Source organism: Cyprinus carpio, chromosome A21 (assembly GCF_018340385.1).
Source record: "Cyprinus carpio isolate SPL01 chromosome A21, ASM1834038v1, whole genome shotgun sequence".
Taxonomy (NCBI): Eukaryota; Metazoa; Chordata; class Actinopteri; order Cypriniformes; family Cyprinidae; genus Cyprinus; species Cyprinus carpio.
In genome coordinates, this window is record NC_056592.1 from 8,026,911 (window position 1) to 8,054,052 (window position 27,142).

The following is a 27,142-nucleotide window of genomic DNA, read 5'->3' on the forward strand; positions in this document are numbered from 1 at the left end:
GTTTATAAAAATGATCCCTCCCACATTTTGTAAACAGTATAAATATGAAGACAAACAGATAATTTAAAACGAAAGCAGCAAGATAAAAGATGAGGCTTCAACTCAAAAAGTAAATTGTTGAACATTTTTAAATATATTTTAAATGTTTAATAAATGAGACAATTTACAGTTAATGCAAATAATGCAAAATTTGCAGTTTTTGAATATATTTTAATCTTTTCTTGTTGATTGCTAAATAATGATTAATGTAGGTTGTCTTCATATTATTGCATTTTGTAAACAGTATAAATAAGCAGACAGTCAGATAATTAGAAACAAAAGCAGCGAGATAAAAGGCGAGGCTTCAACTCAAACTCTAAATTGTTGACCATTTTTAAATATATTTTAAATGTTTAACAAATAACAATTCACAGTTAATGCAAATAATGCAAAATGTATAGTTTTTGAATACATTTTGATCAGTTCTTGTATCTTGTTGACAGGATAATGTGGAAGATTTTATGTTCAGTTTTTTTTTTTTTTTTTTTTTTTTTTGGGCGGGGTACATTTAATACAGCAATTATGTGAACCAACAGGTTTATTAATGTCAGATGTGTTTATAAAAATGATCCCTCCCACATTTTTTAAACAGTATAAATATGAAGACAGACAGATCATTTAAAACAAAAGCAGCAAGATAAAAGACGAGGCTTCAACTCAAAAGATAAATTGTTAATCATTTTTAAAATGACTTTTCCTCCTGGCATTTAAAACATCAAAATAAGTTAAATTATTTGATTGATTTTAGATGTGCATACTATTTTACACAGCTATGTTTCCATTGCTTCTGTTGTTGGGTAAGATAAATATTTTTATAAAACATTTTGTCATCAATTAAACTGAAATTTTGTATAAGAGTATGTTGTGGAATTTGTCTAGCTACTAATATTACACTAATTTATTTTTTTATCATTTGGAGAATATAGTTATTTAAAAATACACTTTAGGTATTTGTTTTTGTATTGAAAACTAAACTTGAACTCTTTAATAGGGTTTCTCACCTTCACTTTGAGTGTCCCTCATGAGTATGTCTTTGTAAATGAGTCCAAGACTTGGGCAGAAGCTCAGAGATACTGTAGAGATAAATACACTGATCTGGCCACCATTGAAAATGAACAACAGACAGTCCAGTTGATTGACACAGTGAATGATGATTCCATTGATTTGGCCTGGATTGGATTCTATGATGATCTGAACAGTTGGAAATGGACTCTAGAGGATAGTGATTTCTTCAAGGTGGGAGAGAAAGATTTTAGGAACTGGTATAACCCAGGACCAGACAATTATGGAGGACAAAGTATGTGTGTGTTTATGAACAGTGGTATATGGTATACGACATACTGTTTCGAATATCATCCTTTTATCTGCTATGATGGTAAGCAGTTTCATTAATAATATAGGACACTGAAAAACAATTAATTATATTCAATTACAAGTATCCTGAAATAATCAACTCTCACTAAAATTCAAAACTGTATTTAAATGTTTCAGGAAGACAGAATGCCAGTGCTAGTTATGTGTTTGTAAACCAGTACAAAACCTGGACTGAAGCACAGAGATACTGCAGAGAACATCACACAGACCTCGTCAGTATCAGGAATGAGACTGAAAACCAGAAGATCCAGTATTTATTAAAGAATAACTATTATTATTATGTTTGGATCAGACTGTAAAGAACCAGATCTTGGTCAGATCAGAGCAACTCTTCATTCAGTAACTGGAGAACAGGACAGCCAGATAACACTGGATCCTGCACTGTAGTCTCATTCAGTGATTCTGGAAATGGACTAGTGAATACTGCAAATTATACATTTCCTTTAATTTTGCTACAATGGTAAGTTGATTTCTATGTAGTGGCCAGGACTGTCAATATTTTTTAAATGTTAACATTTTACACTTTCTTCACAGTTTTCATCTTTGACATCATCCCGCGACTATCACTTTGTGAATGAGTCTAAGACCTGGACTGAAGCTCAGAGATACTGCAGACAGAATTACACTGATCTGGCCACCATTGATAACATGGAGGAAATGAACAGACTGATTAACACAGTTAATGGGAGTTACAATGGTTCAGCCTGGATTGGACTGTATGATGATGTGAACAGCTGGAGATGGTCACTGGAAGACAATGATTTCTATCAGGAAGGAGAGAGAGATTTCAGGAACTGGTATCATGAACCGGACAACAGTGGTGGAAAGGAAACTGTGTGTTTACATGATTATAATGGAAAATGGTATGATATGTCATGTGACAACACGCTGCCATTTGTTTGCTATGGTGGTAAGGACATTACATTACATTATTATAATTATTATCATCATCATCATCATCATCAAATAATTAATTAATTATTTTTAATATGTTTTTCTGTGCATATATATATATATATATAATATATATATATATAAACTTTGTTGCATATTTCATATCTCAGGTAGAGGGAATGCAACACAAAGTTTTATCAGAATCAATGATTGGAAAACCTGGTCAGAGGCTCGTAGATACTGCAGAGATCATTACACAGATCTTGTCAATGTGAGAAATCAGACTGAGAACCAGAGGATCCTTGAGGCAGTAGGAGGAGGAGTCTGGATAGGACTGTACAGAAACAGGATTTGGTCAAACGGTCAGAATACCAGTTATGAAGACTGGAGACCAGCCGTTCCCGATTCAGCGCAACAGCCAGATAATGGTCAATATGTTTATGGCCAGTGGGGCTTGCAGCACTGTACTGCTGTATCATTCAGTCATTTAGGTCGATGGACTGATGAGGACTGCCTATCCAGCACTTTTATCTGCTACAACAGTACGTTTATTTTTGCTCTCTTTTTTATCACTTATGTTTGTCTTATACCACTTTTTGTAACGTCTAATCAATGTATAGATTTCACTTATATTTATATTCATTATTTTTATTATAGATTTTAAAACCATTTACCACATATTTTAATTTTCACACTGCAAAATCTGTTTTTCAAGTTGTTAACAGCAGGTGTTAATATAGACAGATAACATTTTAATAATTTATACTTTTTACAATATTTTTATTACATTTACAAAATCTTCAGAATAAATGCATTTTCATAGTTTAATTATATATTGCAGTTCTGCAGAGAAAAATCTAATATATTTCCCTATTTCCATTTTAAACTTAAAGGAACCTGCACACAATCTTCATGCACCCGTCAGTATCACTTTGTGAATGAGAATAAGACCTGGACTGAAGCTCAGAGATACTGCAGACAGAATTACACTGATCTGGCCACCATTGACAACATGGAGGAAATGGATAGGCTCATTAAAAGAGTACGCAGAACTTACTATGGCAAAGCTTGGATTGGTCTCTATGATGATATAAACAGCTGGAGATGGTCTCTTGATAATGTAATGTTTGATGGAGAATTTAAAGGCTGGTTTGTTCAGCAACAAGTGAACTCAGGTGGACAGAGTCTGTGTGTGTACATGTCATATTATCGGGGAACATGGAGTGAAGCCTCTTGCTACTATACACTTCCCTTTGTTTGCTATGATGGTGAGAACTGTTATTGATTTTTTTATGTTTTAAGAACAACATACAGTATTTATGATACCCAGATATATCACATCTACATATATATTCCCCACAGGAAGAGTGAATGCTAGTACAAGTTATGTGTTTGTCTACCAGTACAGTAACTGGACTGAAGCACAGAGATACTGCAGAGAACATCACACGGACCTCGTCAGTATCAGGAATGAGACTGAAAACTTCAAACTTCAATCATTATTTTCATATTATAACACTTTTTGGATCGGACTGTACAGAACCAGATCTTGGTCAGATCAGAGCAACTCATCATTCAGTAACTGGAGAACAGGACAGCCAGATAATGCTGGAAACAGTGAATACTGCACTGCAGTGTCATTTAGTGATTCTGGGAAATGGACAGATAAAAACTGCAACACTGCATTACCTTTCACTTGTTACAGTGGTGAGTAAATTGTTTCGACCACAACAGAATCTTGCCAGAAACATACACTCTCAGCTGTCTGTGATATTTTGTGCACCTCTTTTAAGAAATATACGGTTGACATTTTTTAGATTTAACTTCTGAATGTTCAAGAGAAAAAGGCAATACTTTATAATAACTTTCCTTAATCATCACCAAACATAATATAATGCTTAATATTTCATTAGTTAATATATATTCAAATAGCTAAAAATATGAGATAATGTGCTTGTAAATATTTACTAATGAACTTATTTACTATTACATAATGATTAACAGAACATTAGTTAAATTAAAATGGTTACAATTGTTGTTATACTTAAATCATATATAATCATGCACTTTATAAAAATCTACAAACAATGTTAAGATATTATATACTGATTAACAGCATTTGAATGCTTAAGTGCTTTGAATGTTTAAACATTTTTAATGTAGTTTTCTATTCATCTAATTCACTTTTATTTTTTACAATCACACATTTTGTAAAAATGTTAGTCATTTTAAGCACTTAATACACTATTCATGTTGACACATGATTCATAAACTCATAACAACAGTCTGTAAAGTGGTTAAGCAACTAAGCATTCAAATGTACATTAATAAACATGCTGTTAAGCAGTGCACAACATCTTATAAAATTATTTGTAATTTTTTATAAAGTGCAGGATCATTTATGAATTCTATTTTAATGAAATTATGCATTTTAATTTATGTGAACTAATGTTATGTTATCATTATGTAATGTAATGTTATCATTAATGTAATGTTCAGTAAGTTAATTAGTAAACATTTACAAGCACATTATCTCATGTCATTACAAGGAATCTTTATGTTGCAATTAATGCAACTTGTTAACTTTTATCTTTTTACCCTTTTATCTTCACCCTTTTTTCCCACCTTGACAGCATTAGCATCATCTCGTCAGTATCACTTTGTGAATGAGTCTAAGACCTGGACTGAAGCTCAGAGATACTGCAGACAGAATTACACTGATCTGGCCACCATTGAGAACATGGAGGAAATGAACAGACTGATTAACACAGTTAATGGGAGTTACAATGGTTCAGCCTGGATTGGCCTGTATGATGATGTGAACAGCTGGGGATGGTCACTGGAAGACAATGATTTCTATCAGGAAGGAGAGAGAGATTTCAGGAACTTTTATCATGAACCAAACAATGCTGGGAATGAACTGTGTGTTTACATGGATTATAATGGAAACTGGTTGGATTCATCATGTGACAATTATTACACATTTGTTTGCTATGATGGTAAGACATTACAATTAAAAAAAAAAAATCAATGTATGAAGTTAGATCAGAAATTAATAAATTGACTGATATATCCATTATATTATGTTTTATTTTAGGTAGAGTAAACAGCTCTCAGAATTATGTTTGGATATATGAGTATAGGACCTGGACTGGAGCTCAGAGCTACTGCAGAGAGAAATACACAGACCTGGCCAGTGTGAGGAATGAGACAGAGCGTCAACAGATACTGAATGTTACACTTTATCGTAATTATGGATGGATCGGTCTGTACAGAAACAGACTGTGGTCAGATCAGAGCAACTCTTCCTTCACATATTGGCTTCCGTGGACTCAAGGTGTTGCTGCACAACCAGATAATGGTGTAAGTGTCCCAGGACAGCGGGGATCTCAACACTGCACAGCTGTGTCTTTACAATACCTTGGCCAGTTGACAGATGAGAGCTGCTTGGCCAGTTTCCCTTTCTTCTGTTACAGTGGTGAGCAAATATATTTGCAAATATATAATTATTATATATAATTAAAAGAACACACACTGAGGGGAAAAAAAGCTAATTCATTGTAATAAATTGTTGATCTGATAAAATGAAAGGCATTGTTATTTATGTAACTCAGTATCTTTTACTAATGCTAGCTCTGTCTTCTGTTTGCTTTCTGCTGGACATGATGAACATCATATTGACCCATGAATTCAGACAAGTATGGTATGTATTGATGTCCTCTTTACTGCTGTTTTCATTTTAAAAAGTGTGTTTTTTAACATATATCAACATCACCAGATGCTTGTGTGTGTGTGTGTGTGTGTGTGTGTGTGTGTGTGTGTGTGTGTGTGTGTGTGTGTGTGTGCGCGCACTGTATATATGTATTATGTATATATAAATAACTACTGACCATTTTTGTTTGTTTGATTGTTTTTTTACTGATCAGTGATGGGGCTTAGAGTGAAAGTTACAAGTCTGGAGAATCTGTCAGAGTCTCAAATTGAAGAGCTGGTGATTATACAGGTGAGAAAATAAATAAATCACTTTGAGAACAACAGAAGCAATATTATTAATAGATCTTGTCATGATATATTTAGTTCAGAAATATTAGTTCACAGAAATCAAATTATGTTTCAGCTCCAGGAAGAATTTATCAGACAAGGACTTCCCAGCAACTTCACCATGCATTTGAGAAACTATCGTAAAACAAGTCCATGAAAGACAAGTACAGCATTCCAGCACACAAAGAAAATAAGTATAGGTTTCATGTTTTATCAGACTATTACAGAACATCTCCATCTCTTGCATGCTTTTTGCTATTGATATTGAACAAAAATTCAGAACTTCAAATGATATTACCTGAAAAATAAACACATTTTTTTTTTAGATTATATTTATCTTATTTTTTTTTAAATAATAAGATGTATAATATATAAGATATGTCTTATATATATATATATATATATATATATATATATATATATATATATATATATATATATATATATACGTGTGTTTGTGTGTGTGTCCTCATTGCAGACTTTTCACTTGTTAATATTTGTTTTAAATAATGATTAACACAGTAAATTGACTATCATATAATCAGAATGTAATGTTCTTTGTGATTTTTTTGAATAATCAAACTGCTACTAACATTTTGTGTCATCAGATCTTAGCTGAAGTAATCATACTCTTACAGTTAAAAGGGTTTTCCTAACTTAAAGTTGGTTTATTTGTTTTTTATTTGTATTTTCTCTGCAATGATTTGTTAATTCAGCTCGAGACATGAGGGCATTGAAACGGTTCGGAGAATGGATGGATGATTTGTTGATCGGTTTATAAACTTATATGGTAATCAAAACATAATGACAAATTTATTTTTTGGCATTTCAGGGATAGAATTGTATTTGTCTACAGTACAGTTGAATGTTACAACCCAACAACATACAGTGGAACAACCAGATGAAGAAAAACATTGACATGGCTTAGAAATCACAAGATAAATATTCACAATAATGGGTCTGGCGGAAGTGTTACTGTACATGTGGGTGGCAGGAATAACATGCTTCAGTCTTGAGTTTCCTTTAGTTGTTTAGAAATTTTGCATATCTCTTTTATGGACTATATGGTAATGGGGAATTTTATATGATACTATTTGCAGGTTTATCATACATATCAATAAATACTCATAAGAATGTTGGTTTATTTCTTTAGTTCTGTATCTATACTGGGGCTGACCAAGGAACACTTTAGTTCAGTGGTTTTTAATCCAGGTCCTGAGGACCCAATGTTCTGCACATTTTCCCTTATCTGATACACTCAGCTAAGTTCACATTGACCAACAAATTAAAGAGCTCGATAATATATTGTGGTGCAAACAATCCAAATTATATTCTATTAATGACTTCTGAATCTTTCTGTGTGTGCCAAGGGATATGGTATGCAAATATTATTATTATTATTATTATTATTATTTTTTTTGCATTTTAAAGTCAATGTAATTTATGTCAGGGTCCTGCCCTGATAGTCTTGTCTGTCTCATCAATGTTTAATGTTTCTTTGTTTGTCTTGTGCTTGAGCACATGGCTTTGTTTGTGTTGGCCATGTGCTCCTCTTGTCCCACCTCCTTGTTTCCTGTTACCACACCCCCTTGTTTAGTCCCTGCTGCATCCGAAAATAAACACTTCCCTACTATATAGTAGGCAAAAAACAGTATGTGACAATCACATTACTTATAAAAGAGTAGCAAAAAGTACCCAGACCTACTACTTCCGGCATAATTCTCCCATGACGCCAGAGAGGAAAGTGTGCATAAGATGGACATTTTACTTTCCCCATGACGCCACAGGAGAGGTTTCGTGAATGGCACTGACACGACGCAAACTGATGTGGTAGGTCCTGATACAATGTGAACATGGCGAATGTAGTATGTCCAGATTACATTTATACTACACATATTCATACTAGGCAGTGTCGGCCCTACCCTAATAAGTGATATAATCAGTTGCATAAGGCCACCGTGCCCACCAGGGGTCCCCCTGCCAGAATGTTTGCTTGTGTCAGTCATGTGCGTTAACTTTGATAAAAGTTTGCTTGTGTCATTCGTGTGCATTAATGTTTGTAAAAAGAGAGGTGGCACTATGCAGAGAAGAGGAAAAGTAGGAAAGAAATGGACCAAGAAAAGTAAAAGATAAAAATGGAAAAGTTGTTGAAATGGTGGTTTGATTTGTTATAAGCTTTGTTAATAAGCTTTATTGATTTTATTACTGTTAGGATATGAAACAAAGTTCTCAAATTTAAAATTCTGTCCATTTTATTACAGTAGGCTATTCGATCAAAAAAAAAAGTGCCGTTTTTGGCGTTGTTTAATGTGAAGTGGCAGATCACTGTAGTGTCTCTGTTCAAGAAAAGTGCATGTGAACTAATCATCTCCTCCGTTTTAATACCAGTTACAGCACGAAATAAACATGAATACACATCCAAAGGTATGTTAAAATAAAGAGTACAACTTATCAAAACCCTGTATCCTGGCTGTCTCATGTAATCGTTTAACCAGTGTTTCATTTGCGCAACAACGTCAATATGACAGCTTGTAAACAATGACACAAAACGTCATATTTACCTCAGAAAAACATATTGGTGACCATAAATTTGTTAGTCAGCTAGAAAAATGAACTCTAAAGAGGATCATTTAGCTATACGCACCATATAACAAATTCATTATAATTTTTACTGTTCTTCAGTGTTTCTTTTTTGTTTGAATAAAACCCATCAAGTTTTTTTTTATTTATTTTTTTATGACAGCCACCATTTCAATGTTTATATTTCAAAAAACGAATTGGAGTAGGAATATAATTATGTAGGCAAATTGTAACCTTATTATTATAAAAACTTCACTGAGTGAAGTTTAAGAATTTTTTTATACAAATCAGTTAATTTCAACCTTCACTATTATAGCAATGTAGTACCAACTGACTCAGGCATGTACTGTACCTGATAAATATCCAAAATAATCTATATTGAATCGGATGTGAAGGCAAGCAAGATTTATAAGATTATTGTTTTTTTTTTTTTTTTTTTGTGTGGCACCGAAGGTTGCATGTTTATTCATGACAGTTCACCGAAGGTTGCATGTTTATTCATGACAGTTTTGTTTTCCTGTTTGCCTGCCTGTGCATATTGTGTTAATATTTAATTCGAACTGCAACAGAGTTTGTTTGGAAACGGACCGAGACCCATCTTTTTAGCAGTCTTGGTCCGCTTATTTGGTGCATACCAGGGTTCAGATGGCAGCATTCACATTCATTTAAATGAACAGTACTAAAAGAACAAATCACACCAGAGTTCATTTTAATCAAACCAAACATAACAAGTGTGAAAGCACCCTTATTGACCAATATTGTCTAAAAAAAAACTAATGTTAAAATTTGACACTTCGTCCTTAGTTGTATCTTTGATATCTTTCCACCAATATCACTTTCTGTCTGAGAATATGACCTTGACTGAAGCTCAGAGATACTGCAGACAGAATTACACTGATCTGGGCCACCATTGAGAACATGGAGGAAATGAACAGGCTCATTAACACCAGTTAATGGGAGTTACAATGGTTCAGCCTGGATTGGACTGTATGATGATGTGAACAGCTGGAGATGGTCATTGGAAGACAATGATTTCTATCAGGAAGGAGAGAGAGATTTCAGAAACAATTGTGGTGTTTACATGGATTATGCTGGGAACTGGTTTGATATATCATGTGACAACACGCTGCCATTCATTTGCTATGATGGTAAAGACATTTAGTTTGTGAGATGTGTTACTCATATTCCATTGTCTGTTTCTTTATATATATTTAAATATATTTATCATATTTCATATTTCAGGTAGAGTGAATGCCATTCAGAGTTTTATCAATTTAATAATGGGACAAACTGGGCAGAGGTCATACTGCAGAGATCATTACACAGATCTTGTTAATGTGAGAAATCAGACTGAGAACCAGAGGATCCTTGAAACAGCAGGTGGAGGAGTCTGGATAGGACTGTACAGAAACAGGATTTGGTCTGACCGTCAGATTGCCAAATATGAAGACTGGAGACCAGCCGTTCCCTATTCACCACAACAACCACATAATGGTTATAGTCAGTGGAATATTCCACATTGTACTGCTGTATTATTCAACCAATCAGGCCGATGGATTGATGAGGTCTGCTTATTCAGCATGCCTTTCATTTGCTACAACAGTGAGTTAATTTATACTATTTTGTTTTTCACTTTGAGTTTTAGACCTCATTTGGTCGTTTTACCTAGAGCATTGTAAGACTGGGTAAATGGAATCCTGGGTTATCTTGTTTAATGTTTCACAGACACTGCTCATAATTTACATGGGGTTAACTATTAATCCTGGGTATCCATGAATGGACGTTTCACATCCCTGAACTGGGTTAATGTGCTTATTCACATATCCATGCTGTCAGTGTCATTGACTGGATGAACACAGACCACCACCAGGGGCGTGTCTACATGGGAGCCGGGGGGTGGCACCGGACCCCACTGAAATCTGGTTGGCCACCCCAGGTGGCTCTGCACTCATTCAGATATTGCGTGTGCACACTCAAACTTTGTCCTTGCATCATTGAAGACAAGAAGAGCTTTTTTAATTCATGTGACGAGTAGGCTTATCCAACTAAATGGAAGCAAGCTGATTATAGTCAGCCTTCTCTAGTCATTTATTTTATTTAATATTTATTTGAATTAAGTGGTGTGTGTGTGGCTGAAAAACAAAAGTTATACGTTTTGAATGGATTATAGCCTAGAAAGCTCACAAAGTGTGCTCCCTTAAAAAGCTTTCACTCTTTGTTCATCACGATCTCACAAAGTTCTGTTATGACCAATGAATCTCTCTACACTGCGTAATCGATTTATTATTTACATCGTATACACTCCATATGTTATAATGAGAGGTTTCGATTGTATAACCCAGTACAGAACAAAAACTACAAAGTTATAAATCTCAAAGTTGACTACAAAGGGAGATATTTCATTTTTAAAAAATCCCTTTTCAAGAACTACAAAAAACTGCTAGTTTGAACTACAACGTTGTTTTCCGGGGTTTGTGATGTCACAAAACAACCCATTAGAATATCAATCCCGCCTACGGAAATGGTTGGTTGGTAGGGAGGAGTGAGGTCATGGTTCTAACGCTTGGCTGAGTGGATCAGACAAGATGACGACAAAGAAGTGCTGCTGTAGCGTCAATTTTTGAGGGGAGTCATGAGACATTACAGTGCTGGTTTCGCCAAAAGGCTTTTGCTGAAAGATGTAGCAGTTCCCCCTTTGTCAGGAAAATCTGCTGTATCTGCATCACAGCCTGTAAGTGTGCTGCTTTTTTGTTGTTGTGTGTGTTATTTACGTTTCAAAGTATAAGTTGAATGCCGTTTTTGCGATGTAATACATATTACTGTTTGCGCTTATCTGTAGATAGTAAATGCAGTTGTTTTTAAGCAGTTTTTGACATCCTAAAACGTGATTTAGCCAAAAACATAAAAAATAAAATAACAATAATGTTACCACTCTTATATGTCTTGCAATATCCGTGCGTGCAAAGGTTCTGCATGATCCTCTTGTTTAATATTCTCAGGGTCTGAATCCGGCTCAAACTGATATGACAATATTGATGCCATCCTTAACTATACTGGAGCAGACAGAACTTGCTGCTTTGGCAAGGGGCGGGTAGTACTGAAACACCATCTGAGCTGTTCGACAATCACTACGTGCTGGGACACCTAACCAATCACAAAAACATTTTGTTTTTCGGAAGGTGGGCCTTCACCAACCCGGAACTAATCGAGCTGTTTGTGCCAGGCTGGGGAGAAAGGTATTGTAATAAGGTAAATTATGTGAAAAACAATGCATTTTTCGAACCACCAAGCATGAGAGCATGTTCTAGTACACCTGCCAAAATGAAATCAAGACTTTATAAAAGACCATAATAAGACCCCTTTAACCACTCCTATCCATCCAAGGTATTGAAGTTAGAAATTCCTGTATCATGACCACTAATTCACTTACTTTTGTCAATAAGATAAAAGTTGGTTTTGTTCAAAGTTGCTATTATCATAAATACCAGTATAAACACGGATATCTATTGGTATAATCACATGACTAAACTTGCGTCATCGTTTTCAAAAGCCTCCGTTTTTACAGTCCACACTACAACGCAAAAACGAGTTTTCAAATTTATCCACTTTGGAGAGCGTTTTTAAAAAGCTCAGTTTTCCTTGATAAAAGCAGTCTCGCCATCTCAGTGTGGACGGTAAGGCCAAACGGAGAGAAAAAGATGATGCGTTTTCAAACGAAAACGTATTAGTGTGGACATGGCCTGAGTAGTTTTTGAGAGGAGTATATATGTATATATGTGTGTGTATGTTGTATGTATGTACATATTAAATAGCTGAGAGTGAGTATCTGAAGCCAAACTCTTTCAGGATTTAGGATCTACTCACCGCTGTAGCAAATGAAAGGTAATGCAGTGTTGCAGTTTTCATCTGTCCAGCTCCCAGAGTCACTAAATGACACTGCAGTGCAGTATTCACTGTTTCCAGCATTATCTGGTTGTCCTGTTCTCCAGTTACTAAATGAAGAGTTACTCTGATCTGACCAAGATCTGGTTCTGTACAGTCCAATCCAAAAACCTGAATTCGATTAAATTAGTGACTGAACCCTGTAGTTTTCAGTCTCATTCCTGATACTGATGAGGTCTGTGTGATGTTCTCTGCAGTAACCTCTGAGCCTCAGTCCAGGTTTTGTTATGGTAAATAACCACATAATGTCCAGTAGCATTTGTTCTTCCTGTGGGGAAACAATTTAAATATGTTATACATTGTGGAATCTTAAAAAACGTTGTTGTAATTAATTGTTTGAAAGTCAACTGCTGTTCTCACCATCATAGCAAACACAAGGGAAGTGTTTTGCATGCAAAAAGTTTTCATCCCATCTTCCCTTATGATATGACATGTAAACACACAGACTCTGTCCACCTGAGTTCCTTGGTTTGCTGAATAAACCAGCTTTTAAATCCTCCCTCTACGCTGTATTATCCAGAGACCATCTCCAGCTGTTCAGATCATCATACAGACCAATCCAAGCTGAGCCATAGAAGGTCCACGTACTGTTTTAATGAGCCTCTTCATTTCCTCCATGTTCTCAATGGTAGCCAGATCAATGTAATTCTGTCTGCAGTATCTCTGAGCTTCAGTCCAGGTTTTAGACTCAAACACCAAGTGATACTGACGGGTGCATGAAGATTTGGAGCAGATTCCTATAAATTAAAATGAAAATCACTAAGGGGTCAGTGTAGGGCTCACTTTTAAAACCAAACTTAAATTTAACTTCATATATTCAAATGCTTATATGTGAATGCTTTGGACAGTCACAGAAGCACAGCATCTTGTGTACACAGAAGTTTCAGTGTTTGTTGAGGGGAAAAATATCAATTGGTGACATGAAACACATCAACTGGACTGAGGTAGAGGCTGTTCTCATTCTTACCTTTATGATCTAAAAATCAATTCAAGAAAGACTGGTAGTACAGTGAGCAATATATAAAATGAAGATGCACAATGCTAGAGCCGTTATGTAAACAGGTCATGCGCAGGGTCTAGAACATTTTAAATGGGGGACTGGGGCACTAGGGTGAGGGCACAGTAGCAGGCTGAGTGTAATCGCGAAATGACCAAAATGAGCATGAGAAAAAAAAAAGAAGTGCTAACCTGCAAATATTATCTTAGGGTGATACCTAAGACAACCTACCTCATCTAACCCTTAAATTTTATTTTATCACTGTAACCTAATGTACAGGTTAATTAGGTTAATAATTTGGGGTTGAATAAAATCAAATAAATTAGATGTTACAACATGAGAAATTGTACATATTCAATGAAGAAAAACACTTAAAGGGACTTAAAGGCTTTACTCAAATGAAAACACTTTCATCATCCTCATGACAGTACATGCTGGTTTGGTCTCATATCAAAGGCTACAACACACACCAGATCTTTTTTATGCCCAAATATACACACTACACATTGACTAAAATTCAAAAAGTGAAAAAGCATAATAGGACCCCTTTAAGAATATCTGCTCGTTACGTCTGACATCATGCTTCACCGCTTCTGGGTCCTAACGCTCTGCCAGATGTCCCCCAAAAAACAACAAACTGTGCATATGCACACACTCATGGTGTCATGTAAGACTAAAAAATGATAACCCTAACCTATATCTCCATACTGAAATCCCAGATGGCCTGACAGTGATTCAGCTAAAATATTAGTGTCTAAGACACTGTGAGTACGGAGACTGTAGTGTGCACAGCGAAGTTTTAAACGCTGCTATTAAATATGTTAGAGAGTCGGACTCCCAATCGAAGGTCACGGGAAGTCGTGGCCTAATGGTTAGAGAGTCGGACTCCCAATCGAAGGGTTGTGAGTTTGAGTCTCGGGCCGGCAGGAATTGTGGGTGGGGGGAGTGCATGTACAGTTCTCTCTCCACCTTCAATACCATGACTTAGGTGCCCTTGAGCATGGCATCGAACCCCCAACTGCTCCCCGGGCGCCGCAGCATAAAATGGCTGCCCACTGCTCTCGGGTGTGTGTTCACAGTGTGTGTGTGTGTGTTCACTGCTCTGTGTGTGTGCACTTTGGATGGGTTAAATGCAGAGCAAGAATTCTGAGTATGGGTCACCATACTTTTTCCCACTTTCTTTTTTTAAAAATGGAAATTAAAAAGTGCTCATAAATACTGCTGAGATAGTATTCTCAAGTGAAATGAGTAGAGCCTTGGACCTGGAAACAGCAGTCCTAACATCATGACTTAACAAGAGGATTCTCCCAAGCCATCAAACTGACTTCACCAGAGCAAGAATGCCATTCCAGAGTCGGAAGCGATGGCAGACTATTTTTTCTCAGTGTATGGACTTGCATAGTTCAGTTGTTCGCCACAAGACTAGTACTGTGCGTACAATCATTTTCAATACCACTGGCAAAACTATCACATACTGTAGACTTTTTAATATTTTTTGTCCATCCATTTTTTACTGTATATTCAAAAAAATAAATCATAACATCAATATAACAAACACTTTTTCAAGGCACTCATTAAGTCTTCTAAAAAGATGAACATTTATGATATACGATGAACAAATTTTATATTGGCTTTTATTTACATTATTTTACAGGCTTTTATTTGTTGATCAATTACCATTACAAAAATCTCAGTCTTAAACATTTGCTCATTCTGTGTCTTTGTGTCTTTAAAATAGGGTAACTTACAGCACAAGGAAGCTTAATTTCAAACTGAATTGAATTTACAAAAAAAAAAAAAAAAAAAGAAGACAAGTAGGCCTACAAAGTCAGCAATAAAATTATAAAACAAATGACCTCAATTCAGTTTGAGGTACTCAAAATATGACAACACTGATTTTTTATAAGCAGTGATTAAAGAGCCATATACAGTATGTTAGGGCTATTGATTTAGATAAATGGAACATCAGATGTCTTTGACCTGTAATGTCTGTATAATGTAGTGATGCAGTTAATCAGACTAAGATATTTATATGTACAAATCAGACAAATATCCTATTCCAAAACATTTCTAGCACAAATTTACATGGTAAAGAAATCTTTGTTTAAAGACTTTCTGGTGCATTTTACTTACAACCAATAACCATTTCTAGAAGGATATTCATCAGTCAGGTGTGGATCTATTCTGAATGTTTGATAACTTTTGACAAAATTTAATCCAGGAGCAAAGATAAATAATTTCTACTTTAAAAGCAAGGAGAGATCGCGACTGCACACAGTCTGCGCACAAGCAGTTCATTTGTATAAGTTAGGCCTATTTGAGGAGCTCGCATCCAGTTTTCTGCGATTACATGAAAGCGTTTTCGTGTTACAATAACGCGCTAGCCACATTTGCGTGGGAATTATTTAAATTATGCGAAATACCTGCAATCCCGCGCAGACATTCAGACTATAATTGACAGGAGACGGATGATTGTCAACCTCACTCGGAGAGTTGAGAGAGACCCAGCTTGTATCTGTGTATATTCAGATACTGTGGAAATGAGTAATGGAACCGTGACAGATATTTCAGTATCGGTATCAAAATATAGATATTGATGATAACACTACAATGTAGTTTGTTTCTCCAAGCTCTGAGTCCATAAATTACGCTGAGCTCCCTTACTGTATGATCAGCTCTTCACCTGACACCTGCAGCAGAGGCGCTATTCCCGGTTCAGATATCAGCGCTTTTATTGGTCCGTTTACGATCGGATATCTTTATTGGCTGCTGAAGTGCCTTCAAAAGTTTGAATATCAATTCAACTTGTGGGCGTACTGAGTAACTAACTGTGATTTAAAAGTAACGAAGTAGATTATTTTGCGTAATTTGTACTAGTAAAAGTACAGCTTTAAAAATATACTCAAAAAAGTACAAGTACCCGAAAAAACTACTTAATTACAGTAACGTGAGTAGTTGTAATTCGTTACCTCCACACCTGCTGATAAGCACTACGTAAAATAACAGAAACCCCTTTTTTTAAAAAAGCTTGGGCTGCTAAAAATTACATCACTCGCATCCAAAGCAGTTATAAATGAAATGATCATAGATAATAGTTTTGATATACTTGACTAAACTCTGCCTGACACAGTTTTGACAAGTGCTTGAATAAACTGTGCTTGACTAAAACCTGGCTAAAAAACAAAAGGACTATACTGGTTTAAATTAGACTAGGGTACTTTACCAAGCACCTTATTGATGGGCCGTGGCATTAATATATGCCTACTGCAGTTGTGTCAGCGCATGATGTAATAAAACTGCAGCTCATTAATAAACAACATATTTTTGTTTGATCCATTTCATACAATCCACCTTCATTTAGCAAGTGCAATTACGCAAAAAAACAAAAAAAACAAAAAAAAACTAATCTTTTTCAAATTCAAACACTTTTTGTTCCATTTAGTTGTAGATGCTGCTGATAGAGAAGCTTATTCGCCCAAAACCGTTGCAGCCCTGCAAAAAGACGTATTTGTGACCCTACTAGGTCAAGAAATATGATCACATTACCCCAGTTTTACAGTCTCTCCACTGCCTATACCTAAGTTCCAAATCAATTAAAAATATTGCTGCTTACTCATGGGGCCCTAAATGGTTTAGCTGCTGCATCTTCTATCATGCTACAATCCATCACGCTACTTAATGTCGCGAAACTTTGGATCTCTTATGAAGATTTGAGATGATGCCAACCCTGAACCAGTTGACAAACTACCAAGTTTTCGTTTATGCTACTATCATTTTAATCACAACATAAAATGTGTTAATCATGTTCACCATTTCTGCTGAAATACATGTCATTGACTAACTGCATGATTTAACTATACCAAAGTACATGTCTGCCATATATACATCACTTTCACTTATGGACACACTTTAATAAATTACTCCTATTGTAATGTAGAAACATTCATTTTCTGTGTCGCTGCTTTGAAATAATGTCTATCGTGAAAAGCAAGTACTTCTTTTGTACTTAACGTCTGTTAAAAAGTATATTTGTATGGTCACCCTATATGTGCTCTTTTTCAATCCTAAATGGTGTTTATATATAAATACTATATATAACTCTGAATATCTCACAATAAAATCACAACTTTCAGCTCCAGGAAGAATTTTATCAGATGAGGACTTCCCAACAACTTCACAGTGCATTTGAGAAACTATGGTAAAAACTGGTCTTTGAGGGGTTAGGACAGCATTCCAGCACAAGCAATTGGTTTTAGGTTTCATGTTTCATGAAGTTATCACACTGACCTGCAATTTGAATGTTCTCTCCCGTAAGAAAATTAACCATGGTTTTATTATAGTAAAAATGTAGTAAGCAAGGTTTTTTTTTTTTTTTTTTTTTTGGATACTGATTACCATTTGTTTAACCACAGTTTTACTACAAATACCCTGGTTAAACTATGGTTATTGTAAGTGTTGGGGAAAGTTACTTTTAAAAGTAATCCATTACAATATTGCGTTACTCCATAAAAAAGTAACTGTGTTACTTACTGTAGTTACTTTTTATTGAAAGTAATGCATTACACTGCTTTTGCGTTACTTTTTAAATCTGGGCTGGGCTTGCTTGTGTGCTTATGATATAAAATAATCTATTTTTGTCAAATGTAAAAGCCCTTTCACACCAAAAGCCTCAGGTGGAAGGAAATATAAATTCATGTCTGTACAGTAGAATGCAGAAAGAAAAAAGTTCAACACTCTTCAAAAATTAAAAACAAGAAATGTTAGTTTATCTTGTGTAATTTTTGCTTATTTGGTTGAACTGGATCATCAAAGGTCAGTGGCAAATTGGTTAATAAAATGGGATTAAACACATAAGGTATATATTTGTATTATTTAACATATTTAATTATTGCACCTTCGAGTTGTGATATTGTGAGTTGCTTTTAACTGTTTTTATTAATTTTGAGGAAAACTAAATCAGATTTTATTTATTTATTTTTTATGAGTGAGTGAGTGAGATGAATTAATTCATGTTCACACTTATTCTAGAACTAAAGTAACATCTTACTCCCGATTTCTCTCAACATGGGGACTGGAGAGCTTTCAATCAATAAATGGGAAAAAAAAGTAACTGGGAGTTTCTTATTTGAAAAATTAACTGAGATATTTTTTTGTAAATTATAAAGTAATGCGTTACTTTACTAGTTACTTGAAAAAAGTAATCTGATTACATAACTCGCATTACTTGTAATGTGTTACCCCCAACACTGGATATTGTAGAAAAACCATGGTTAATTTGTTGTTACCACGGTTTAAGTTTTTAGTACGTTTTAGTAACCATGTTTTACCTCCCTGAAGGAGGGAACGGAGATGTTACGTCAGAAAGAGACTGAAGAATGGGGTTTCGCGCCCCAATAGCCCAATCACCTTCGAGTGGTAACAAAATGAGCCAATGGTACACAGTGTATCTTGGTCTGCGGGATTTGCATCGCAAGCTCCGCCCCACTGTGTGGGTATATAAGGAGCAGCGTGAGCAACTCCCATTCAAGTCTTCATTTAAGGCTCTTCGCTGAGGAGCCCAGCCAAGTGACCCGGCCGTTCAGTAGAACAGCGATATGGCAAAGGGCGTAACGTCTCTGTTCCCTCCTTCAGGGAACAAAGGTTACATACGTAACCTAGATGTTCACTTTCAATTGGTCAAGTTCAATGTTACGTCAGAAAGAGACTGCCGAATGGGGTCCCTTACAAAATACCACAATGGCTGTCTTCCAGTGACCCGTGTGAGTGATAGCACCCCGTCGTGAGGCCAGCACGAGTGAGGGCCTATACCAAACACAGAATGCACTGGGTAGCATATTCCAGCTGGACGTATGCTAGCAGGCTGCCCGCTCATAGGAGGACTTACAAGGGCAGGTACCAACCGCGTGGCAGTGATACACATGAATCTCTGAGGTGGAATGTTTCAACAACAGAGACGGCAAGGTGGCTTGCCAAGGGAAAGACACATGTTACCAAGAGACTTACTTTGGAAATACACATGAGGGATTGCCCAAAAAAGGGGAATCACAACACATGGAGGCACCTAGTCCAACACAGGGGCTGACCGACAGGGCATGCACGCAAGTGTTGGACATCAACAGTGGTGGAGGAACCCAGGGTTCTGAACCGAGGAACTGGAGATAATAAAATCTGGCAAATGTGTTAGGTGTTACCCAGCCCGCAGCTCTACAGATGTCTGTTAGTGAGGTGCCATGCGCCAGTGCCCAGGAGGAAGCTAAACTCCTAGTTGAGTGGGCCCTCACCCCTAGGGGCTACGGCAGGTCTTGAGCCTGATATGCCAAGACAATAGCATCCACTATCCAGTGGGATAACCTCTGCTTGGAGACGGCCTTTCCCTTATGCTGGCCTACGTAACAAACAAAGAGCTGGTCTGAGGTCCTGAAGCACTGAGGTCTGTCTATGTGCAGAGCGCACGTACTGGACAGAGTAGCGTCAGGGCTGGGTCTGCCTCCTCCGGGGGCAGTGCTTTGCAAGTTCACCACCTGATCTCTAAAAGGAGTGGTGGGAACTTTGGGCACGGGGTTCTCAAGATAACTTGAGAGTTGGCCGGCCCAAATTCCAGCCACGCTTCGTCAACTGAAATGCCTGCAGGTCTCCGAACCTCTTAATTATCAACAAACATAATGCTTAGATGATCATTAGTTAATATATATTCAATACCTACAAATATGAGATAATGTGCTTCTAAAATGTTTACTAATGAACTTATTGAATGTTAAATAATGATTAACAGAACATTAGTTAACAAATTAAAATAGTTACAAATGTTGTTACACACTCAATTCATATATGATCCTGAACTGTATAAAAATGTACAAACAATTTTAACAGAATTTAAAATGTAACAATTTTACACTGATTGACAGCATTTGAATGCTCAAGTACTTAGAATGCCATTATACCTCTCTAATGCACCTTTATATTTACAATCACACATTTTGTAAAAAAAAATTGTAATTTTGAGCACTTCTCACACTTCATGTTGACACATGATTCATTAACTCATAAATACAGTCTGTAAAGTGGTTTAAACAACTAATTTAATGGTATTTCTAAGCAGTCAAATTCACATTTATAAACATGCTATTAAACAGTGCACAACATCTGATAAAATTATTTGTACATTTTTAGAAAGTGCAACAAAACCTTGAAAGTGCATGATCAATTATGAATTGAATGTTCAATGAAATTAAGCATTTTAGTTTATGTTAACTAATGTTTTGTTATCATTATGTAATGTAATGACATCATTAATGTTCAATAAGTTAATCAGTAAACATTTACAAGCACATTATCTCATGTCATTACAAGGAATCTTTATGTTGCAATTAATGCAACTTGTTAAGTTTTATCTTTTTAAACTTTTAACTTTTATCTTCACCCTTTTTTCCCACCTTGACAGCATTAGCATCATCCCGTCAGTATCACTTTGTGAATGAGTCTAAGACCTGGACTGAAGCTCAGAGATACTGCAGACAGAATTACACTGATCTGGCCACCATTGAGAACATGGAGGAAATGAACAGACTGATTAACACAGTTAATGGGAGTAACAATGGTTCAGCCTGGATTGGACTGTATGATGATGTGAACAGCTGGGGGATGGTCACTGGAAGACAATGATTTCTATCAGGAAGGACAGAGAGATTTCAGAAACTTTTATCATGAACCCAAACAATGCTGGGAATGAACTGTGTGTTTACATGGATTATAATGGAAAACTGGTTGGATTCATCTTGTGACAATTATTACACATTTTGTTTGCTATGATGGTAAGACGTTACAAGTAAAAAAACAAAAAGAATCAATGTATGAAGTTAGATCAGAAATTAATAAATTGACTGATACACATACATTATATTATGTTTCATTTTAGGTAGAGTAATCAGCTCTCAGAATTATGTTTGTGGATATATGAGTATAGGACCTGGACTGGAGCTCAGAGCTACTGCAGAGAGAAATACACAGACCTGGCCAGTGTGAGGAATGAAACAGAGCGTCAACAGATACTGAATGTTACACTTTATCGTGATTATGTATGGATCGGTTGTTACATAAAACAGACTGTGGTCAGATCAGAGCAACTCTTCCTTTGCATATGGCTTCCATGGATAATGGTGTAAGTGTCCAAGGACAGCAGGGATTTCAACATTGCACAGCTGTGTCTTTACAATACTTTGGCCAGTGGACAGATGAGAGCTGCTTTGCCAGTTTGCCTTTCTTCTGTTACAGTGGTGAGCTAATATACCCTCTCTAATTAAATAAAAGAACACGCATTGAGGGGGAAAAAGCTAACTCATTGTAATAAATTGTTAAAATGAAAGCCATTGTAATTCATGTAACTCAGTATCTTTTATACTAATGCTAGCTCTGTCTTCTGTTTGCTTTCTGCTGGACATGATGAACATCATATTGACCCATGAATTCAGACAAGTATGGTATGTATTGATGTGCTCTTTACTGCTTTTTTCATTCCAAAAAGTGTGTTTTTCAACATATATCAACATCACCATATGCTGTGTGTGTGTGTGTGTGTGTGTGTGTGTGTGTTATCCACTACTGACCATTTTTGTTTGTTTGTTTGTTTTTTACTGATCAGTGATGGGGCTTAGAGTGGAAGTTACAAGTCTGGAGAATCTGTCAGAGTCTCAAATTGAAGAGCTGGTGATTATACAGGTAAGAAATGTCATATAAAACATAAAAGTTTTACTTTTTGTTTTATTGTTGTACAACAACAACACACAGAGAAAATAAATAAATCACTTTGAGAACAACAGAAACAATATTGTTATCAGATCTTGTCATGATATATAATTTAGTTCAGAAATATTAGTTCACAGAGATCAAATCATGTTTCAGCTCCAGGAAGAATTTATCAGACAAGGACTTCCCAGCAACTTCACCATGCATTTGAGAAACTATCGTAAAACCAGTCCATGAGAGATAAGGACAACATTCCAGCACGCAAAGAAAACAGTACAGGTTTCATGTTTTATCAAACTATTACAGAACATCTGCATTTTTGCATGTTTTTTGCAATGCCTTTTTTTTTTTTTTTTTTACAAAATTCTGAACTTCACATGATATTACCTAAAAAAAATAATCACAATTACATGATTTTCTTTTTCCAGATTATGTTCATCTTATATTTTTAACAAGTATGTTCAAGATGTCTTCATTGCAGACTTTTCACTTGTTAAAATTTCTTTTAAATAATGATTAACATACCAGTTAATTGATTGTACTCATATAATCAGAATGTAATGTTCCTTGTGATTTTTTTTTAATAATCAAACTGATGCAAACATTTTGTCATCAGATCAGCTGCAGTAATCATACTCTTACAGTTAAAAGGGTTTTCCTAACTTAAAGTTTTTATATTTTTTTTATATTTATATTTTCTCCAAAAATTATTTGTTAATTTCCCCACAGACACATTGATATACTCCACAATATATCTGTGATCTCACAGGACAAACAGTTTGGAGAATGGATGGATGATTTGTTGATCGGTTTATAAACTTATATGGTAATCAAAACATAATGACAAATTTATTTTTTGGCATTTCAGGGATAGAATTGTATTTGTCTACAGTACAGTTGAATGTTACAACCCAACAACATACAGTGGAACAACCAGATGAAGAAAAACATTGACATGGCTTAGAAATCACAAGATAAATATTCACAATAAATGGGTCTGGCGGAAGTGTTACTGTACATGTGGGTGGCAGGAATAACATGCTTCAGTCTTGAGTTTTCTTTAGTTGTTTAGAAATTTTGCATATCTCTTTTATGGACTATATGGTAATGGGGAATTTTATATGATACTATTTCCAGGTTTATCATACATATCAATAAATACTCATAAGAATGTTGGTTTATTTCTTTAGTTCTGTATCTATACTGGGGCTGACCAAGGAACACTTTAGTTCAGTGGTTTTTAATCCAGGTCCTGAGGACCCAATGTTCTGCACATTTTCCCTTATCTGATACACTCAGCTAATTTCATGGAGCTCTCACCTAATGAGCTGGTGATCTGAATCATGTGTGTTAAATAAGGGACACATACAAAATGTGCAGAGAAGTGGGTCCCCAGGACCAGGATTGAAAAATCTAAAACATCTAAACACCTTGTCCTTGAGAATAATATCTTCAGTCAGGATATTTTTGTGATTGACACATTGACCAACAAATTAAAGAGCTTGATAATATATTGTGGTGCAAACAATCAAAATTCTATTATATTAATGACTTCTGGATCTTTCTATGTGTGCCGAGGGATATGGTATGCAAATTGTTTTTTGTTGTTGTTGTTGTTTTTTTTTGCATTTTAAAGTCAATGTAATTTATGTCAGAGTCCTGCATTGATAGTCTTGTCTGTCTCGTCAATGTTTAATGTTTCTTTGTCAAGCACATGGCTTTGTTTGTGTTGGCCATGTGCTCCTCTTGTCCCACCTCCTTGTTTCCTGTTACCACACCCCCTTGTTTAGTCCCTGCTGCATCCGAAATAAAACACTTCAGTATACTGACTATAAACTTGTGAAATTAACATTTTAATACATTCAATCATACATTATAAAAACTCACTTTATAAAAACATTCATCAAATATTATAAAACTCACATCTGTTAAGCACAGTCAAATAAAATGTCAAATATGTTTGAAACCGTTTCCAACATATAAATTAACAAATTTTCTGAACTTTTTCTTACGTACCAACATGTTCTTTTTCATACAAAAAAAAAAAAAAAAAAGAAACTTTTAATGAACCTGAAAACTGTATTCAAAGAAATAACTATTACACACTTACTGTTTATGCATTCACCTAAGGTGCTCATCTTAACAAAACAATTCATTGTCAAATCTGGTCAAAACACTTTGGGTCCTATTTTAACGACCTAAACGCAAAAGTGTAAAGCGCAAGGCGCAGGTGCACTCAGGGCGTGTCCAAAATCCACTTTTGCTATTTTAACGACAGAAAAAACGGTTGGCACGCCCGTTTTTTATATTTAATTAGCCTACAAAAAATTATTATGCATTGCAATCCTTTTATTTTAAATATTTGGCATGTTTGTGTGCTGCTGTGGGTCCCTGTGTTTAATAGTGTGTATGCGCGTTGTGGACCCGCGGATACACATCAAAGGTCAAAGATCAAAGGCGATTCATCTTCAATAACGAACTCGATATAGCGTAGCTTCTCAGTGAACTACGGCTCTGTGTATTAACTGCAGCTCCATTTGAAAGCAGGGTGATGGGGATTTACCGCTAATCATGGAACCGGCTTTGTTTTCACCGAAACATGGCTAAACGACAATTTCTCAGACTCTGCTATTCAGCTCAACCACTAACATGTTTAAAACTAAATTTTGTATTTAGGAATTACATTTTGCTGATCACAAAATGATACAATATCTAAAGGTCTGTAATCTATTAAGTCACCAGGCAGCTTTGCCATGTCAACATCTTTAGTTCTGATGACACTGAAGGAAAAAATGTGTTCATCAAAATATTTAACTCTTAAAACTCAAGAAACATAAGTGTACATTCTCTTTCACTTCGGGGAATAATGTGTATAACTTCACCAAATAATGGTTCTCCCATTTCATCTGCTTTTAAGTCAGAACGCATCCTGTCTGGGATGTTGTTCCCAAAAAAACTGATATTATTAGTGTCACGGCCCCTCCTCTGCATTGCAGGGGCGGTTCCTCCTGCAGGCATCGGTGGGTCGTTAGTGACTCTATCCACCTCCACTCATGATACTTAATCAGTTTCTAATCACTCTTTTCTCTCTCTCTGCTCCTCCAGGTATGATCCTGTTTCGTTTGTTCCTTTATAGTTTTACTTGGTTTCCACTCAGTCATGTTCACACACACAGATTTCTTCATCCATGTACTTTACACACACCTTACATTATGACATTCTCACACCTCATTCCTTTTTCTTTGTTTAAAGTTAATAGTTTTTGGGTTTGCAATAAAGTATCTTTTTCTTTGATTGGTCTATACTTGTTTGTGTCCCCTCATTTTTTGCCACAGGCTATGAGCCGACCTGTGACAAGTGGGGGCTCGTCCTCATTTTTAAGGTAGAGTTAATTAACATAGTTGGTTAAAGTTTTGTCTAGACTGTCTTTGTCAATTTTCACATGAATTGAACTGGTATAAGTGAGTCTCAAAATGAGAGTCTGTCTTAAGGTTGTCAAGCAATTTGTCACCCTTCTACAAAGATGCAATCACAACTGGGAAAGCATTTGGCACAGTCATTTAAAAAAAATACTCAAAAAAAATGAAAAAAACATAGGACAGTTGGCATGGACACTGAAGATTGCACAGCCAGAAGAATTGGAAAAGTCTGTCTACAGCACAGGTCAGGCTTCCAACATCAAGTGGAAGAGCAAAAGAATCATTCTTTGCCACAATTACATACTGGGCTCCATGTCACGTTGGTTCCAGCCTACAGAAATGAAACAATGAAAAGCATCAAACAAAATGTTGCTGCATGAGAAAAATTTGTTTAATCCCAAGATAACACAGTAAAAAGCATACTGGCACTTGCTCCAACAGGTATGAGACTGCAGAGTTCACACAGCATTTACGGCCAACAACACTTCTCCCAGATGCCGTGGGTGGAGGAAAATGAATGAGGATCTTCAACGTAGTTTAACACAGCTCATCTTGATGAAGTGAAGATGCAGGTCACATGCAAAAGAAGAATTTAAAACAAATTTATTTGAAATGATTACTTTGTCATGAATTCAATGTTAAATTTACATTTATTTTCTCATTAAACTGTTTAGAAATGTGTGCACATGCAACAGACAGTGAGGTAGAAAATCATACCATCATGCTGATTGTCATCTTTCTCCAGTATGTGTCTGATGTCATTTTTCTTCTCCAAGGATGCTACTTCCTTGAGCTTTGGAATTATGGTCCCTTACTTTTCCGGATGAACAAGTTTTCTTTTCCAATTCGATGTCCATCTTCAATAAAAAAAAAAAAAGAAACAAGAAATACTAATGTTACAATTATGAAATACAGTACAGTATGTGTAAAGTTCTCTCTTCATTGAGCATGTCTATTACCAAGGCTGGCATGTCAAGAAATCCATGATATTCCTTGAAGATTTCAGTAACAGTTGGGGATTTTGTCGTTATCCATCTCCTTCGGTAACTGAAGGTTTGGTCAACTGCAGGCTTTATTGATGATGAATTCTCTGGTGATGGTCGCATCCTCTTTA

At 35.7% G+C, this 27,142-nt stretch overlaps 2 protein-coding genes across 2 annotated transcripts; both read left to right on the forward strand.

Moving 5' to 3' along the window:
- Nucleotides 1–675: 675 nt before the first annotated feature.
- On the forward strand, nucleotides 676–1,715 carry LOC122134473 (lectin-like). The gene is made up of 3 exons (XM_042778828.1): nucleotides 676–836; nucleotides 1,031–1,414; nucleotides 1,531–1,715. Exons 1-3 carry the CDS (start codon nucleotides 788–790, stop codon nucleotides 1,710–1,712), a joined length of 615 nt encoding a protein of 204 aa, XP_042634762.1. The 5' UTR covers nucleotides 676–787; the 3' UTR covers nucleotides 1,713–1,715.
- Nucleotides 1,716–2,267: 552 nt separating this feature from the next.
- LOC109096155 (macrophage mannose receptor 1-like) lies at nucleotides 2,268–6,671 on the forward strand. The gene is made up of 9 exons (XM_042778822.1): nucleotides 2,268–2,323; nucleotides 2,478–2,849; nucleotides 3,201–3,575; nucleotides 3,670–4,014; nucleotides 4,941–5,306; nucleotides 5,405–5,785; nucleotides 6,002–6,010; nucleotides 6,234–6,310; nucleotides 6,425–6,671. The coding sequence occupies exons 1-9, from the start codon at nucleotides 2,284–2,286 to the stop codon at nucleotides 6,503–6,505; spliced, it is 2,046 nt and encodes a 681-aa protein (XP_042634756.1). The 5' UTR covers nucleotides 2,268–2,283; the 3' UTR covers nucleotides 6,506–6,671.
- Nucleotides 6,672–27,142: the final 20,471 nt, after the last annotated feature.